The sequence below is a fragment of the Haliotis asinina genome, chromosome 16 (assembly GCF_037392515.1).
Source record: "Haliotis asinina isolate JCU_RB_2024 chromosome 16, JCU_Hal_asi_v2, whole genome shotgun sequence".
Classification (NCBI taxonomy): domain Eukaryota; kingdom Metazoa; phylum Mollusca; class Gastropoda; order Lepetellida; family Haliotidae; genus Haliotis; species Haliotis asinina.
This window is the reverse complement of record NC_090295.1, coordinates 43,571,327-43,590,923: the sequence shown is the minus strand read 5'-3', so window position 1 is coordinate 43,590,923 and position 19,597 is coordinate 43,571,327. Positions and strand designations below refer to the sequence as shown.

At 43.0% G+C, this 19,597-nt stretch overlaps 1 protein-coding gene across 1 annotated transcript in view; it reads right to left on the bottom strand.

The window, feature by feature from the left end:
• LOC137267802 (platelet binding protein GspB-like) overlaps positions 1-18,339 on the bottom strand; it is a 78,994-nt gene extending 60,655 nt beyond the window's left edge. Inside the window, exons 1-13 of the mRNA XM_067802240.1 lie at positions 18,328-18,339; positions 17,201-17,417; positions 15,684-15,844; positions 14,143-14,359; positions 12,626-12,786; positions 11,085-11,301; positions 9,572-9,732; positions 8,031-8,247; positions 6,514-6,674; positions 4,973-5,189; positions 3,456-3,616; positions 1,915-2,131; positions 398-558 (exon numbers count right to left, since the gene is read on the bottom strand). Coding sequence (XP_067658341.1) covers positions 398-558; positions 1,915-2,131; positions 3,456-3,616; positions 4,973-5,189; positions 6,514-6,674; positions 8,031-8,247; positions 9,572-9,732; positions 11,085-11,301; positions 12,626-12,786; positions 14,143-14,359; positions 15,684-15,844; positions 17,201-17,417; positions 18,328-18,339 — 2,280 coding nt within the window. The remainder of the gene's footprint in view (positions 1-397; positions 559-1,914; positions 2,132-3,455; positions 3,617-4,972; positions 5,190-6,513; positions 6,675-8,030; positions 8,248-9,571; positions 9,733-11,084; positions 11,302-12,625; positions 12,787-14,142; positions 14,360-15,683; positions 15,845-17,200; positions 17,418-18,327) is intronic.
• Between the last annotated feature and the right edge of the window lie 1,258 nt (positions 18,340-19,597).

Genomic DNA, 19,597 nt, shown 5'->3' with positions numbered 1-19,597 from the left:
GCTATATAAGTTGGAAACAACTGGCACCTGTCAGTTTTTTCCTTTCACTAACCACAGAAGGACATAACAAACAGTATGCAGTTCTCCAACTTCGCCGCACTTCTTGGCCTTGGTGAGTGTTCTCATACCGTTATCATGCATTAGCGATTGGAATGGTCTCATCTGCTCGAATTAAAAGGAGTGAAAGTCAAATGGAATGAACTTGTATGCATGTGATTTGAGAATGTTATAACACCAAAATCAGTCATGTCGAGAGCTAACCAGTGTTATACATATCTCACTAGAATGTGCTTTACTTCACTTTCCAAGAAGATTCTTCTCTGCTTTATATAAAAGTGTAATGGTGCGTCCTTTTTATCCAGCTCTGGCAGCCGTTTTGGGTTTGGCTAGTGGTCACGGTCATGGTGGTCACGGACACGGTGGTCATGGAGGACATGGTGGTCACGGACATGGAGGCCATGGTCATGGACATGGTGGTCACGGTCATGGAGGACATGGTCACGGAGGTCATGGCCACGGTGGTCACGGTCACGGAGGCCATGGCCACCACGGATGAAGCTGCCGACACATGTAAGGGCATTGAAATCCAAAGTACATGGTCACATGACAATCTGGATGCTGGGAATCCACTATGTAGTCGATAACCTATTGTATTGATTGTGATTCGTGTATCGTCACGGCCTGAAAGAATAAAAACTATCTGACAGTTACGCTCGACTTTGTGATGTATATTTTCTCTTATTTGGGTGTTAGAGTGAGTGAGTGAGTGAACGAGTGAGTTGGTTTTGATACTGTTTTGATCATGATTCCAGTTATGCCACGTTGTTTGCATACTAGAATGGTTACAGCAATAGAGCATGGTGAAATACAATGCCACTTAGTGAATGTACATGAACTACCTAAACTACAGAATGATTCTTTGTGTGACAGTAAGAGTGTTTAGCCTGTGATTTAGCGGGACGACACATCCTTGTTTCATGCACGACATGAAAACCACTCCCCAAAACGAGCAAGGCTCAAGTTGGCTAACATGTTTAACTGCAGCTACAGAGCATGCTAGGTTAGAAGAAGTAATCAGTTTAATCAGCTAAACGAGCGTCTTATGACAAGTCCCAATTACTGTCTACTCGTACATGTGTCGGGCGTGTCACATGTGTGAGTGAGTCGCATCTATAGCCTGTGCAACACATAGTCAGTGAATCCGGGCCCAGAAACTTAGCCAAGAAATGTTATTACGTTGTCTTAATCTCATCTGCACACCATTGTCCATATACATTTATTAAAGTGGGATAATCAACAGACACACGTGTGAGACTGAAGTTGTTTGGTTGGTAAGGTGTCCTGAGAGAAGACGGGGACAGAGATTTAAGGATAAATAGAGATTGACAGAGAGAGACAGAAAAAGAGTAAGAAGGGGAAGAGGCACATAGAGATAAAGAGAGCGACAGATGTGTCAGAATCGATAATAACGCTGCAGTCCTGATCACTGTCTCAGTAGAATTTGGACTCACTTAAAGGCCTTGATGGTCGAGGCAAAATCGCTTTAAGTTAGTGATTCTCAGGTAAAAATAATAGAGAAATGAAGTCTTTTTTAGATTCAACACCACAAGGTGTATTTTTATTGGGAGGTTTTATCAAAGAAAATACAAGATCATCATGTATTGTGTCAGTTGTTTCCCCGTTGTCCAGCAGCAGTGGAATGGCATGTAGAAGTTTCATTGTCACAGGCCTTTCTGAAATGAAGAAATGGCAAAAGATTTTAGGCTTGTCCTACTGACAGTGGCGGAGAACACCTTTTTGGTCCTAAAAAGGACTACATGTGGGGAAAGAGTACATTCCCTCACATGTAGTAATTAGCTGGTCGGAAAACAAAGTTACAAATGTCTGGGATCTGACGCTGTACCTACCATCTACATGGCTTATCCATGGTGCCCCTTTCCTCCATGGCCACCTCCATGCCCTTTGCCCCCATGTCCACCGCCATGGCCTCCGTGTCCCTTGCCTCCATGTCCACCACCATGTCCTCCATGTCCTTTACCCCCATGGCCACCACCATGACCCTTTCCACCTCCATGACCGTGACCACCACCATGACCCTTGGCCATGCTTGTTCCAAACACTGCAGCAAGAACTGTCGGGAAGAGAACAAAAGCTCATTATATGTTCAAGTCACAACAGATCAAAACACTTTTAGCACGTCAGCTCATTCCTATTATGTGAATAAAATGTTGAAGTTTTGACTAGATGCAATGTCATGATTGTGTTTCTAGCACAGACTGACAGTGACTGTCAAACGACAGTTCGCACATATCATGTGGACTTGTCAGGCAAGCGAGAAGACAAGCCAAGTAGTTTACATTTACATCTGGATACCCGGGGCTCTGCTTACCTGCTACAAGGAGCACTGCGACTTTCAGAAAATGCATGTTTGATGTTTCCGATGAATGCAAACCTCAGAAAATGTAAAGTAACTGTGTGCACGCTCTCTTTTATACAGGTGTAACAGCATGTTGTGTGCAACCATGGGGATGCGGCGCACCTTTGCAAATCAGAATAATTCAGCAGATGATTAATTGTCACATTAAGTGCACTTTTTGCAATTTTACGTTTTTTTCTGAAGCGTTTTAACTTTTGCATTCATCTCCCGCCATGATCTCGACATGGGCTGACACAGATATGCCCCGGTTTTTAGGTGTTGTCTGCTTAGCTGAAATTACTTTGAATGTGTATTTTGTGCTCATTAGGTGAGTACATCTTGTGGACTACGTGCTACAAAGACAATTAAAATCTTTATTGTACCAGCAAAGGTAAGGGAGTATAGTGGAGCTCAGTCTAAACCATTTGATAAATGGGTTGAACTTTGTTTTAAGCGAAAACATTTAATCGACAGCAAATCACCACATGCACCGATTGCGGGATAATAATAGGCTTCCTTAGAGCTCTGCGGTGTGCCTGGTGGGTAGCTAAAACCAATGTGACATCACCACAAGCGTTACAAAGCAGGTTAATGCAATAATATCATTATGATATAATTTTTCTACCATTTCCGCCATCGTTGGCTATATAAGTTGGAAACAACTGGCACCTGTCAGTTTTTTCCTTTCACTAACCACAGAAGGACATAACAAACAGTATGCAGTTCTCCAACTTCGCCGCACTTCTTGGCCTTGGTGAGTGTTCTCATACCGTTATCATGCATTAGCGATTGGAATGGTCTCATCTGCTCGAATTAAAAGGAGTGAAAGTCAAATGGAATGAACTTGTATGCATGTGATTTGAGAATGTTATAACACCAAAATCAGTCATGTCGAGAGCTAACCAGTGTTATACATATCTCACTAGAATGTGCTTTACTTCACTTTCCAAGAAGATTCTTCTCTGCTTTATATAAAAGTGTAATGGTGCGTCCTTTTTATCCAGCTCTGGCAGCCGTTTTGGGTTTGGCTAGTGGTCACGGTCATGGTGGTCACGGACACGGTGGTCATGGAGGACATGGTGGTCACGGACATGGAGGCCATGGTCATGGACATGGTGGTCACGGTCATGGAGGACATGGTCACGGAGGTCATGGCCACGGTGGTCACGGTCACGGAGGCCATGGCCACCACGGATGAAGCTGCCGACACATGTAAGGGCATTGAAATCCAAAGTACATGGTCACATGACAATCTGGATGCTGGGAATCCACTATGTAGTCGATAACCTATTGTATTGATTGTGATTCGTGTATCGTCACGGCCTGAAAGAATAAAAACTATCTGACAGTTACGCTCGACTTTGTGATGTATATTTTCTCTTATTTGGGTGTTAGAGTGAGTGAGTGAGTGAACGAGTGAGTTGGTTTTGATACTGTTTTGATCATGATTCCAGTTATGCCACGTTGTTTGCATACTAGAATGGTTACAGCAATAGAGCATGGTGAAATACAATGCCACTTAGTGAATGTACATGAACTACCTAAACTACAGAATGATTCTTTGTGTGACAGTAAGAGTGTTTAGCCTGTGATTTAGCGGGACGACACATCCTTGTTTCATGCACGACATGAAAACCACTCCCCAAAACGAGCAAGGCTCAAGTTGGCTAACATGTTTAACTGCAGCTACAGAGCATGCTAGGTTAGAAGAAGTAATCAGTTTAATCAGCTAAACGAGCGTCTTATGACAAGTCCCAATTACTGTCTACTCGTACATGTGTCGGGCGTGTCACATGTGTGAGTGAGTCGCATCTATAGCCTGTGCAACACATAGTCAGTGAATCCGGGCCCAGAAACTTAGCCAAGAAATGTTATTACGTTGTCTTAATCTCATCTGCACACCATTGTCCATATACATTTATTAAAGTGGGATAATCAACAGACACACGTGTGAGACTGAAGTTGTTTGGTTGGTAAGGTGTCCTGAGAGAAGACGGGGACAGAGATTTAAGGATAAATAGAGATTGACAGAGAGAGACAGAAAAAGAGTAAGAAGGGGAAGAGGCACATAGAGATAAAGAGAGCGACAGATGTGTCAGAATCGATAATAACGCTGCAGTCCTGATCACTGTCTCAGTAGAATTTGGACTCACTTAAAGGCCTTGATGGTCGAGGCAAAATCGCTTTAAGTTAGTGATTCTCAGGTAAAAATAATAGAGAAATGAAGTCTTTTTTAGATTCAACACCACAAGGTGTATTTTTATTGGGAGGTTTTATCAAAGAAAATACAAGATCATCATGTATTGTGTCAGTTGTTTCCCCGTTGTCCAGCAGCAGTGGAATGGCATGTAGAAGTTTCATTGTCACAGGCCTTTCTGAAATGAAGAAATGGCAAAAGATTTTAGGCTTGTCCTACTGACAGTGGCGGAGAACACCTTTTTGGTCCTAAAAAGGACTACATGTGGGGAAAGAGTACATTCCCTCACATGTAGTAATTAGCTGGTCGGAAAACAAAGTTACAAATGTCTGGGATCTGACGCTGTACCTACCATCTACATGGCTTATCCATGGTGCCCCTTTCCTCCATGGCCACCTCCATGCCCTTTGCCCCCATGTCCACCGCCATGGCCTCCGTGTCCCTTGCCTCCATGTCCACCACCATGTCCTCCATGTCCTTTACCCCCATGGCCACCACCATGACCCTTTCCACCTCCATGACCGTGACCACCACCATGACCCTTGGCCATGCTTGTTCCAAACACTGCAGCAAGAACTGTCGGGAAGAGAACAAAAGCTCATTATATGTTCAAGTCACAACAGATCAAAACACTTTTAGCACGTCAGCTCATTCCTATTATGTGAATAAAATGTTGAAGTTTTGACTAGATGCAATGTCATGATTGTGTTTCTAGCACAGACTGACAGTGACTGTCAAACGACAGTTCGCACATATCATGTGGACTTGTCAGGCAAGCGAGAAGACAAGCCAAGTAGTTTACATTTACATCTGGATACCCGGGGCTCTGCTTACCTGCTACAAGGAGCACTGCGACTTTCAGAAAATGCATGTTTGATGTTTCCGATGAATGCAAACCTCAGAAAATGTAAAGTAACTGTGTGCACGCTCTCTTTTATACAGGTGTAACAGCATGTTGTGTGCAACCATGGGGATGCGGCGCACCTTTGCAAATCAGAATAATTCAGCAGATGATTAATTGTCACATTAAGTGCACTTTTTGCAATTTTACGTTTTTTTCTGAAGCGTTTTAACTTTTGCATTCATCTCCCGCCATGATCTCGACATGGGCTGACACAGATATGCCCCGGTTTTTAGGTGTTGTCTGCTTAGCTGAAATTACTTTGAATGTGTATTTTGTGCTCATTAGGTGAGTACATCTTGTGGACTACGTGCTACAAAGACAATTAAAATCTTTATTGTACCAGCAAAGGTAAGGGAGTATAGTGGAGCTCAGTCTAAACCATTTGATAAATGGGTTGAACTTTGTTTTAAGCGAAAACATTTAATCGACAGCAAATCACCACATGCACCGATTGCGGGATAATAATAGGCTTCCTTAGAGCTCTGCGGTGTGCCTGGTGGGTAGCTAAAACCAATGTGACATCACCACAAGCGTTACAAAGCAGGTTAATGCAATAATATCATTATGATATCATTTTTCTACCATTTCCGCCATCGTTGGCTATATAAGTTGGAAACAACTGGCACCTGTCAGTTTTTTCCTTTCACTAACCACAGAAGGACATAACAAACAGTATGCAGTTCTCCAACTTCGCCGCACTTCTTGGCCTTGGTGAGTGTTCTCATACCGTTATCATGCATTAGCGATTGGAATGGTCTCATCTGCTCGAATTAAAAGGAGTGAAAGTCAAATGGAATGAGCTTGTATGCATGTGATTTGAGAATGTTATAACACCAAAATCAGTCATGTCGAGAGCTAACCAGTGTTATACATATCTCACTAGAATGTGCTTTACTTCACTTTCCAAGAAGATTCTTCTCTGCTTTATATAAAAGTGTAATGGTGCGTCCTTTTTATCCAGCTCTGGCAGCCGTTTTGGGTTTGGCTAGTGGTCACGGTCATGGTGGTCACGGACACGGTGGTCATGGAGGACATGGTGGTCACGGACATGGAGGCCATGGTCATGGACATGGTGGTCACGGTCATGGAGGACATGGTCACGGAGGTCATGGCCACGGTGGTCACGGTCACGGAGGCCATGGCCACCACGGATGAAGCTGCCGACACATGTAAGGGCATTGAAATCCAAAGTACATGGTCACATGACAATCTGGATGCTGGGAATCCACTATGTAGTCGATAACCTATTGTATTGATTGTGATTCGTGTATCGTCACGGCCTGAAAGAATAAAAACTATCTGACAGTTACGCTCGACTTTGTGATGTATATTTTCTCTTATTTGGGTGTTAGAGTGAGTGAGTGAGTGAACGAGTGAGTTGGTTTTGATACTGTTTTGATCATGATTCCAGTTATGCCACGTTGTTTGCATACTAGAATGGTTACAGCAATAGAGCATGGTGAAATACAATGCCACTTAGTGAATGTACATGAACTACCTAAACTACAGAATGATTCTTTGTGTGACAGTAAGAGTGTTTAGCCTGTGATTTAGCGGGACGACACATCCTTGTTTCATGCACGACATGAAAACCACTCCCCAAAACGAGCAAGGCTCAAGTTGGCTAACATGTTTAACTGCAGCTACAGAGCATGCTAGGTTAGAAGAAGTAATCAGTTTAATCAGCTAAACGAGCGTCTTATGACAAGTCCCAATTACTGTCTACTCGTACATGTGTCGGGCGTGTCACATGTGTGAGTGAGTCGCATCTATAGCCTGTGCAACACATAGTCAGTGAATCCGGGCCCAGAAACTTAGCCAAGAAATGTTATTACGTTGTCTTAATCTCATCTGCACACCATTGTCCATATACATTTATTAAAGTGGGATAATCAACAGACACACGTGTGAGACTGAAGTTGTTTGGTTGGTAAGGTGTCCTGAGAGAAGACGGGGACAGAGATTTAAGGATAAATAGAGATTGACAGAGAGAGACAGAAAAAGAGTAAGAAGGGGAAGAGGCACATAGAGATAAAGAGAGCGACAGATGTGTCAGAATCGATAATAACGCTGCAGTCCTGATCACTGTCTCAGTAGAATTTGGACTCACTTAAAGGCCTTGATGGTCGAGGCAAAATCGCTTTAAGTTAGTGCTTCTCAGGTAAAAATAATAGAGAAATGAAGTCTTTTTTAGATTCAACACCACAAGGTGTATTTTTATTGGGAGGTTTTATCAAAGAAAATACAAGATCATCATGTATTGTGTCAGTTGTTTCCCCGTTGTCCAGCAGCAGTGGAATGGCATGTAGAAGTTTCATTGTCACAGGCCTTTCTGAAATGAAGAAATGGCAAAAGATTTTAGGCTTGTCCTACTGACAGTGGCGGAGAACACCTTTTTGGTCCTAAAAAGGACTATATGTGGGGAAAGAGTACATTCCCTCACATGTAGTAATTAGCTGGTCGGAAAACAAAGTTACAAATGTCTGGGATCTGACGCTGTACCTACCATCTACATGGCTTATCCATGGTGCCCCTTTCCTCCATGGCCACCTCCATGCCCTTTGCCCCCATGTCCACCGCCATGGCCTCCGTGTCCCTTGCCTCCATGTCCACCACCATGTCCTCCATGTCCTTTACCCCCATGGCCACCACCATGACCCTTTCCACCTCCATGACCGTGACCACCACCATGACCCTTGGCCATGCTTGTTCCAAACACTGCAGCAAGAACTGTCGGGAAGAGAACAAAAGCTCATTATATGTTCAAGTCACAACAGATCAAAACACTTTTAGCACGTCAGCTCATTCCTATTATCTGAATAAAATGTTGAAGTTTTGACTAGATGCAATGTCATGATTGTGTTTCTAGCACAGACTGACAGTGACTGTCAAACGACAGTTCGCACATATCATGTGGACTTGTCAGGCAAGCGAGAAGACAAGCCAAGTAGTTTACATTTACATCTGGATACCCGGGGCTCTGCTTACCTGCTACAAGGAGCACTGCGACTTTCAGAAAATGCATGTTTGATGTTTCCGATGAATGCAAACCTCAGAAAATGTAAAGTAACTGTGTGCACGCTCTCTTTTATACAGGTGTAACAGCATGTTGTGTGCAACCATGGGGATGCGGCGCACCTTTGCAAATCAGAATAATTCAGCAGATGATTAATTGTCACATTAAGTGCACTTTTTGCAATTTTACGTTTTTTTCTGAAGCGTTTTAACTTTTGCATTCATCTCCCGCCATGATCTCGACATGGGCTGACACAGATATGCCCCGGTTTTTAGGTGTTGTCTGCTTAGCTGAAATTACTTTGAATGTGTATTTTGTGCTCATTAGGTGAGTACATCTTGTGGACTACGTGCTACAAAGACAATTAAAATCTTTATTGTACCAGCAAAGGTAAGGGAGTATAGTGGAGCTCAGTCTAAACCATTTGATAAATGGGTTGAACTTTGTTTTAAGCGAAAACATTTAATCGACAGCAAATCACCACATGCACCGATTGCGGGATAATAATAGGCTTCCTTAGAGCTCTGCGGTGTGCCTGGTGGGTAGCTAAAACCAATGTGACATCACCACAAGCGTTACAAAGCAGGTTAATGCAATAATATCATTATGATATCATTTTTCTACCATTTCCGCCATCGTTGGCTATATAAGTTGGAAACAACTGGCACCTGTCAGTTTTTTCCTTTCACTAACCACAGAAGGACATAACAAACAGTATGCAGTTCTCCAACTTCGCCGCACTTCTTGGCCTTGGTGAGTGTTCTCATACCGTTATCATGCATTAGCGATTGGAATGGTCTCATCTGCTCGAATTAAAAGGAGTGAAAGTCAAATGGAATGAACTTGTATGCATGTGATTTGAGAATGTTATAACACCAAAATCAGTCATGTCGAGAGCTAACCAGTGTTATACATATCTCACTAGAATGTGCTTTACTTCACTTTCCAAGAAGATTCTTCTCTGCTTTATATAAAAGTGTAATGGTGCGTCCTTTTTATCCAGCTCTGGCAGCCGTTTTGGGTTTGGCTAGTGGTCACGGTCATGGTGGTCACGGACACGGTGGTCATGGAGGACATGGTGGTCACGGACATGGAGGCCATGGTCATGGACATGGTGGTCACGGTCATGGAGGACATGGTCACGGAGGTCATGGCCACGGTGGTCACGGTCACGGAGGCCATGGCCACCACGGATGAAGCTGCCGACACATGTAAGGGCATTGAAATCCAAAGTACATGGTCACATGACAATCTGGATGCTGGGAATCCACTATGTAGTCGATAACCTATTGTATTGATTGTGATTCGTGTATCGTCACGGCCTGAAAGAATAAAAACTGACAGTTACGCTCGACTTTGTGATGTATATTTTCTCTTATTTGGGTGTTAGAGTGAGTGAGTGAGTGAACGAGTGAGTTGGTTTTGATACTGTTTTGATCATGATTCCAGTTATGCCACGTTGTTTGCATACTAGAATGGTTACAGCAATAGAGCATGGTGAAATACAATGCCACTTAGTGAATGTACATGAACTACCTAAGCTACAGAATGATTCTTTGTGTGATAGTAAGAGTGTTTAGCCTGTGATTTAGCGGGACGACACATCCTTGTTTCATGCACGACATGAAAACCACTCCCCAAAACGAGCAAGGCTCAAGTTGGCTAACATGTTTAACTGCAGCTACAGAGCATGCTAGGTTAGAAGAAGTAATCAGTTTAATCAGCTAAACGAGCGTCTTATGACAAGTCCCAATTACTGTCTACTCGTACATGTGTCGGGCGTGTCACATGTGTGAGTGAGTCGCATCTATAGCCTGTGCAACACATAGTCAGTGAATCCGGGCCCAGAAACTTAGCCAAGAAATTTTATTACGTTGTCTTAATCTCATCTGCACACCATTGTCCATATACATTTATTAAAGTGGGATAATCAACAGACACACGTGTGAGACTGAAGTTGTTTGGTTGGTAAGGTGTCCTGAGAGAAGACGGGGACAGAGATTTAAGGATAAATAGAGATTGACAGAGAGAGACAGAAAAAGAGTAAGAAGGGGAAGAGGCACATAGAGATAAAGAGAGCGACAGATGTGTCAGAATCGATAATAACGCTGCAGTCCTGATCACTGTCTCAGTAGAATTTGGACTCACTTAAAGGCCTTGATGGTCGAGGCAAAATCGCTTTAAGTTAGTGCTTCTCAGGTAAAAATAATAGAGAAATAAAGTCTTTTTTAGATTCAACACCACAGGGTGTATTTTTATTGGGAGGTTTTATCAAAGAAAATACAAGATCATCATGTATTGTGTCAGTTGTTTCCCCGTTGTCCAGCAGCAGTGGAATGGCATGTAGAAGTTTCATTGTCACAGGCCTTTCTGAAATGAAGAAATGGCAAAAGATTTTAGGCTTGTCCTACTGACAGTGGCGGAGAACACCTTTTTGGTCCTAAAAAGGACTATATGTGGGGAAAGAGTACATTCCCTCACATGTAGTAATTAGCTGGTCGGAAAACAAAGTTACAAATGTCTGGGATCTGACGCTGTACCTACCATCTACATGGCTTATCCATGGTGCCCCTTTCCTCCATGGCCACCTCCATGCCCTTTGCCCCCATGTCCACCGCCATGGCCTCCGTGTCCCTTGCCTCCATGTCCACCACCATGTCCTCCATGTCCTTTACCCCCATGGCCACCACCATGACCCTTTCCACCTCCATGACCGTGACCACCACCATGACCCTTGGCCATGCTTGTTCCAAACACTGCAGCAAGAACTGTCGGGAAGAGAACAAAAGCTCATTATATGTTCAAGTCACAACAGATCAAAACACTTTTAGCACGTCAGCTCATTCCTATTATCTGAATAAAATGTTGAAGTTTTGACTAGATGCAATGTCATGATTGTGTTTCTAGCACAGACTGACAGTGACTGTCAAACGACAGTTCGCACATATCATGTGGACTTGTCAGGCAAGCGAGAAGACAAGCCAAGTAGTTTACATTTACATCTGGATACCCGGGGCTCTGCTTACCTGCTACAAGGAGCACTGCGACTTTCAGAAAATGCATGTTTGATGTTTCCGATGAATGCAAACCTCAGAAAATGTAAAGTAACTGTGTGCACGCTCTCTTTTATACAGGTGTAACAGCATGTTGTGTGCAACCATGGGGATGCGGCGCACCTTTGCAAATCAGAATAATTCAGCAGATGATTAATTGTCACATTAAGTGCACTTTTTGCAATTTTACGTTTTTTTCTGAAGCGTTTTAACTTTTGCATTCATCTCCCGCCATGATCTCGACATGGGCTGACACAGATATGCCCCGGTTTTTAGGTGTTGTCTGCTTAGCTGAAATTACTTTGAATGTGTATTTTGTGCTCATTAGGTGAGTACATCTTGTGGACTACGTGCTACAAAGACAATTAAAATCTTTATTGTACCAGCAAAGGTAAGGGAGTATAGTGGAGCTCAGTCTAAACCATTTGATAAATGGGTTGAACTTTGTTTTAAGCGAAAACATTTAATCGACAGCAAATCACCACATGCACCGATTGCGGGATAATAATAGGCTTCCTTAGAGCTCTGCGGTGTGCCTGGTGGGTAGCTAAAACCAATGTGACATCACCACAAGCGTTACAAAGCAGGTTAATGCAATAATATCATTATGATATCATTTTTCTACCATTTCCGCCATCGTTGGCTATATAAGTTGGAAACAACTGGCACCTGTCAGTTTTTTCCTTTCACTAACCACAGAAGGACATAACAAACAGTATGCAGTTCTCCAACTTCGCCGCACTTCTTGGCCTTGGTGAGTGTTCTCATACCGTTATCATGCATTAGCGATTGGAATGGTCTCATCTGCTCGAATTAAAAGGAGTGAAAGTCAAATGGAATGAGCTTGTATGCATGTGATTTGAGAATGTTATAACACCAAAATCAGTCATGTCGAGAGCTAACCAGTGTTATACATATCTCACTAGAATGTGCTTTACTTCACTTTCCAAGAAGATTCTTCTCTGCTTTATATAAAAGTGTAATGGTGCGTCCTTTTTATCCAGCTCTGGCAGCCGTTTTGGGTTTGGCTAGTGGTCACGGTCATGGTGGTCACGGACACGGTGGTCATGGAGGACATGGTGGTCACGGACATGGAGGCCATGGTCATGGACATGGTGGTCACGGTCATGGAGGACATGGTCACGGAGGTCATGGCCACGGTGGTCACGGTCACGGAGGCCATGGCCACCACGGATGAAGCTGCCGACACATGTAAGGGCATTGAAATCCAAAGTACATGGTCACATGACAATCTGGATGCTGGGAATCCACTATGTAGTCGATAACCTATTGTATTGATTGTGATTCGTGTATCGTCACGGCCTGAAAGAATAAAAACTATCTGACAGTTACGCTCGACTTTGTGATGTATATTTTCTCTTATTTGGGTGTTAGAGTGAGTGAGTGAGTGAACGAGTGAGTTGGTTTTGATACTGTTTTGATCATGATTCCAGTTATGCCACGTTGTTTGCATACTAGAATGGTTACAGCAATAGAGCATGGTGAAATACAATGCCACTTAGTGAATGTACATGAACTACCTAAGCTACAGAATGATTCTTTGTGTGATAGTAAGAGTGTTTAGCCTGTGATTTAGCGGGACGACACATCCTTGTTTCATGCACGACATGAAAACCACTCCCCAAAACGAGCAAGGCTCAAGTTGGCTAACATGTTTAACTGCAGCTACAGAGCATGCTAGGTTAGAAGAAGTAATCAGTTTAATCAGCTAAACGAGCGTCTTATGACAAGTCCCAATTACTGTCTACTCGTACATGTGTCGGGCGTGTCACATGTGTGAGTGAGTCGCATCTATAGCCTGTGCAACACATAGTCAGTGAATCCGGGCCCAGAAACTTAGCCAAGAAATTTTATTACGCTGTCTTAATCTCATCTGCACACCATTGTCCATATACATTTATTAAAGTGGGATAATCAACAGACACACGTGTGAGACTGAAGTTGTTTGGTTGGTAAGGTGTCCTGAGAGAAGACGGGGACAGAGATTTAAGGATAAATAGAGATTGACAGAGAGAGACAGAAAAAGAGTAAGAAGGGGAAGAGGCACATAGAGATAAAGAGAACGACAGATGTGTCAGAATCGATAATAACGCTGCAGTCCTGATCACTGTCTCAGTAGAATTTGGACTCACTTAAAGGCCTTGATGGTCGAGGCAAAATCGCTTTAAGTTAGTGCTTCTCAGGTAAAAATAATAGAGAAATGAAGTCTTTTTTAGATTCAACACCACAGGGTGTATTTTTATTGGGAGGTTTTATCAAAGAAAATACAAGATCATCATGTATTGTGTCAGTTGTTTCCCCGTTGTCCAGCAGCAGTGGAATGGCATGTAGAAGTTTCATTGTCACAGGCCTTTCTGAAATGAAGAAATGGCAAAAGATTTTAGGCTTGTCCTACTGACAGTGGCGGAGAACACCTTTTTGGTCCTAAAAAGGACTATATGTGGGGAAAGAGTACATTCCCTCACATGTAGTAATTAGCTGGTCGGAAAACAAAGTTACAAATGTCTGGGATCTGACGCTGTACCTACCATCTACATGGCTTATCCATGGTGCCCCTTTCCTCCATGGCCACCTCCATGCCCTTTGCCCCCATGTCCACCGCCATGGCCTCCGTGTCCCTTGCCTCCATGTCCACCACCATGTCCTCCATGTCCTTTACCCCCATGGCCACCACCATGACCCTTTCCACCTCCATGACCGTGACCACCACCATGACCCTTGGCCATGCTTGTTCCAAACACTGCAGCAAGAACTGTCGGGAAGAGAACAAAAGCTCATTACATGTTCAAGTCACAACAGATCAAAACACTTTTAGCACGTCAGCTCATTCCTATTATCTGAATAAAATGTTGAAGTTTTGACTAGATGCAATGTCATGATTGTGTTTCTAGCACAGACTGACAGTGACTGTCAAACGACAGTTCGCACATATCATGTGGACTTGTCAGGCAAGCGAGAAGACAAGCCAAGTAGTTTACATTTACATCTGGATACCCGGGGCTCTGCTTACCTGCTACAAGGAGCACTGCGACTTTCAGAAAATGCATGTTTGATGTTTCCGATGAATGCAAACCTCAGAAAATGTAAAGTAACTGTGTGCACGCTCTCTTTTATACAGGTGTGACAGCATGTTGTGTGCAACCATGGGGATGCGGCGCACCTTTGCAAATCAGAATAATTCAGCAGATGATTAATTGTCACATTAAGTGCACTTTTTGCAATTTTACGTTTTTTTCTGAAGCGTTTTAACTTTTGCATTCATCTCCCGCCATGATCTCGACATGGGCTGACACAGATATGCCCCGGTTTTTAGGTGTTGTCTGCTTAGCTGAAATTACTTTGAATGTGTATTTTGTGCTCATTAGGTGAGTACATCTTGTGGACTACGTGCTACAAAGACAATTAAAATCTTTATTGTACCAGCAAAGGTAAGGGAGTATAGTGGAGCTCAGTCTAAACCATTTGATAAATGGGTTGAACTTTGTTTTAAGCGAAAACATTTAATCGACAGCAAATCACCACATGCACCGATTGCGGGATAATAATAGGCTTCCTTAGAGCTCTGCGGTGTGCCTGGTGGGTAGCTAAAACCAATGTGACATCACCACAAGCGTTACAAAGCAGGTTAATGCAATAATATCATTATGATATCATTTTTCTACCATTTCCGCCATCGTTGGCTATATAAGTTGGAAACAACTGGCACCTGTCAGTTTTTTCCTTTCACTAACCACAGAAGGACATAACAAACAGTATGCAGTTCTCCAACTTCGCCGCACTTCTTGGCCTTGGTGAGTGTTCTCATACCGTTATCATGCATTAGCGATTGGAATGGTCTCATCTGCTCGAATTAAAAGGAGTGAAAGTCAAATGGAATGAGCTTGTATGCATGTGATTTGAGAATGTTATAACACCAAAATCAGTCATGTCGAGAGCTAACCAGTGTTATACATATCTCACTAGAATGTGCTTTACTTCACTTTCCAAGAAGATTCTTCTCTGCTTTATATAAAAGTGTAATGGTGCGTCCTTTTTATCCAGCTCTGGCAGCCGTTTTGGGTTTGGCTAGTGGTCACGGTCATGGTGGTCACGGACACGGTGGTCATGGAGGACATGGTGGTCACGGACATGGAGGCCATGGTCATGGACATGGTGGTCACGGTCATGGAGGACATGGTCACGGAGGTCATGGCCACGGTGGTCACGGTCACGGAGGCCATGGCCACCACGGATGAAGCTGCCGACACATGTAAGGGCATTGAAATCCAAAGTACATGGTCACATGACAATCTGGATGCTGGGAATCCACTATGTAGTCGATAACCTATTGTATTGATTGTGATTCGTGTATCGTCACGGCCTGAAAGAATAAAAACTATCTGACAGTTACGCTCGACTTTGTGATGTATATTTTCTCTTATTTGGGTGTTAGAGTGAGTGAGTGAGTGAACGAGTGAGTTGGTTTTGATACTGTTTTGATCATGATTCCAGTTATGCCACGTTGTTTGCATACTAGAATGGTTACAGCAATAGAGCATGGTGAAATACAATGCCACTTAGTGAATGTACATGAACTACCTAAGCTACAGAATGATTCTTTGTGTGATAGTAAGAGTGTTTAGCCTGTGATTTAGCGGGACGACACATCCTTGTTTCATGCACGACATGAAAACCACTCCCCAAAACGAGCAAGGCTCAAGTTGGCTAACATGTTTAACTGCAGCTACAGAGCATGCTAGGTTAGAAGAAGTAATCAGTTTAATCAGCTAAACGAGCGTCTTATGACAAGTCCCAATTACTGTCTACTCGTACATGTGTCGGGCGTGTCACATGTGTGAGTGAGTCGCATCTATAGCCTGTGCAACACATAGTCAGTGAATCCGGGCCCAGAAACTTAGCCAAGAAATTTTATTACGTTGTCTTAATCTCATCTGCACACCATTGTCCATATACATTTATTAAAGTGGGATAATCAACAGACACACGTGTGAGACTGAAGTTGTTTGGTTGGTAAGGTGTCCTGAGAGAAGACGGGGACAGAGATTTAAGGATAAATAGAGATTGACAGAGAGAGACAGAAAAAGAGTAAGAAGGGGAAGAGGCACATAGAGATAAAGAGAACGACAGATGTGTCAGAATCGATAATAACGCTGCAGTCCTGATCACTGTCTCAGTAGAATTTGGACTCACTTAAAGGCCTTGATGGTCGAGGCAAAATCGCTTTAAGTTAGTGCTTCTCAGGTAAAAATAATAGAGAAATGAAGTCTTTTTTAGATTCAACACCACAGGGTGTATTTTTATTGGGAGGTTTTATCAAAGAAAATACAAGATCATCATGTATTGTGTCAGTTGTTTCCCCGTTGTCCAGCAGCAGTGGAATGGCATGTAGAAGTTTCATTGTCACAGGCCTTTCTGAAATGAAGAAATGGCAAAAGATTTTAGGCTTGTCCTACTGACAGTGGCGGAGAACACCTTTTTGGTCCTAAAAAGGACTACATGTGGGGAAAGAGTACATTCCCTCACATGTAGTAATTAGCTGGTCGGAAAACAAAGTTACAAATGTCTGGGATCTGACGCTGTACCTACCATCTACATGGCTTATCCATGGTGCCCCTTTCCTCCATGGCCACCTCCATGCCCTTTGCCCCCATGTCCACCGCCATGGCCTCCGTGTCCCTTGCCTCCATGTCCACCACCATGTCCTCCATGTCCTTTACCCCCATGGCCACCACCATGACCCTTTCCACCTCCATGACCGTGACCACCACCATGACCCTTGGCCATGCTTGTTCCAAACACTGCAGCAAGAACTGTCGGGAAGAGAACAAAAGCTCATTATATGTTCAAGTCACAACAGATCAAAACACTTTTAGCACGTCAGCTCATTCCTATTATCTGAATAAAATGTTGAAGTTTTGACTAGATGCAATGTCATGATTGTGTTTCTAGCACAGACTGACAGTGACTGTCAAACGACAGTTCGCACATATCATGTGGACTTGTCAGGCAAGCGAGAAGACAAGCCAAGTAGTTTACATTTACATCTGGATACCCGGGGCTCTGCTTACCTGCTACAAGGAGCACTGCGACTTTCAGAAAATGCATGTTTGATGTTTCCGATGAATGCAAACCTCAGAAAATGTAAAGTAACTGTGTGCACGCTCTCTTTTATACAGGTGTAACAGCATGTTGTGTGCAACCATGGGGATGCGGCGCACCTTTGCAAATCAGAATAATTCAGCAGATGATTAATTGTCACATTAAGTGCACTTTTTGCAATTTTACGTTTTTTTCTGAAGCGTTTTAACTTTTGCATTCATCTCCCGCCATGATCTCGACATGGGCTGACACAGATATGCCCCGGTTTTTAGGTGTTGTCTGCTTAGCTGAAATTACTTTGAATGTGTATTTTGTGCTCATTAGGTGAGTACATCTTGTGGACTACGTGCTACAAAGACAATTAAAATCTTTATTGTACCAGCAAAGGTAAGGGAGTATAGTGGAGCTCAGTCTAAACCATTTGATAAATGGGTTGAACTTTGTTTTAAGCGAAAACATTTAATCGACAGCAAATCACCACATGCACCGATTGCGGGATAATAATAGGCTTCCTTAGAGCTCTGCGGTGTGCCTGGTGGGTAGCTAAAACCAATGTGACATCACCACAAGCGTTACAAAGCAGGTTAATGCAATAATATCATTATGATATCATTTTTCTACCATTTCCGCCATCGTTGGCTATATAAGTTGGAAACAACTGGCACCTGTCAGTTTTTTCCTTTCACTAACCACAGAAGGACATAACAAACAGTATGCAGTTCTCCAACTTCGCCGCACTTCTTGGCCTTGGTGAGTGTTCTCATACCGTTATCATGCATTAGCGATTGGAATGGTCTCATCTGCTCGAATTAAAAGGAGTGAAAGTCAAATGGAATGAACTTGTATGCATGTGATTTGAGAATGTTATAACACCAAAATCAGTCATGTCGAGAGCTAACCAGTGTTATACATATCTCACTAGAATGTGCTTTACTTCACTTTCCAAGAAGATTCTTCTCTGCTTTATATAAAAGTGTAATGGTGCGTCCTTTTTATCCAGCTCTGGCAGCCGTTTTGGGTTTGGCTAGTGGTCACGGTCATGGTGGTCACGGACACGGTGGTCATGGAGGACATGGTGGTCACGGACATGGAGGCCATGGTCATGGACATGGTGGTCACGGTCATGGAGGACATGGTCACGGAGGTCATGGCCACGGTGGTCACGGTCACGGAGGCCATGGCCACCACGGATGAAGCTGCCGACACATGTAAGGGCATTGAAATCCAAAGTACATGGTCACATGACAATCTGGATGCTGGGAATCCACTATGTAGTCGATAACCTATTGTATTGATTGTGATTCGTGTATCGTCACGGCCTGAAAGAATAAAAACTATCTGACAGTTACGCTCGACTTTGTGATGTATATTTTCTCTTATTTGGGTGTTAGAGTGAGTGAGTGAGTGAACGAGTGAGTTGGTTTTGATACTGTTTTGATCATGATTCCAGTTATGCCACGTTGTTTGCATACTAGAATGGTTACAGCAATAGAGCATGGTAAAATACAATGCCACTTAGAGAATGTACATGAACTACCTAAGCTACAGAATGATTCTTTGTGTGACAGTAAGAGTGTTTAGCCTGTGATTTAGCGGGACGACACATCCTTGTTTCATGCACGGCATGAAAACCACTCCCCAAAACGAACAATGATTAGGTTGGTTGAAATGTTTGTTTGTTATAGCCCCTATTGTAAGGTGAAAACGTTGTTTTTTTGTAGTTCTAAGAGTTGTTTATGAATAATTTCTTTGTTACACGTTTAAAATGTACTTCTGTGTATGTCAGAACTTGGTCTCATCTCTTGATAGCCGACGTGATTGTTATGGGGTTTTAAATTTGTACCCACTATCCACTGAAGTTTTTTGCAGGTATGGTGAAATATTTGTTGTA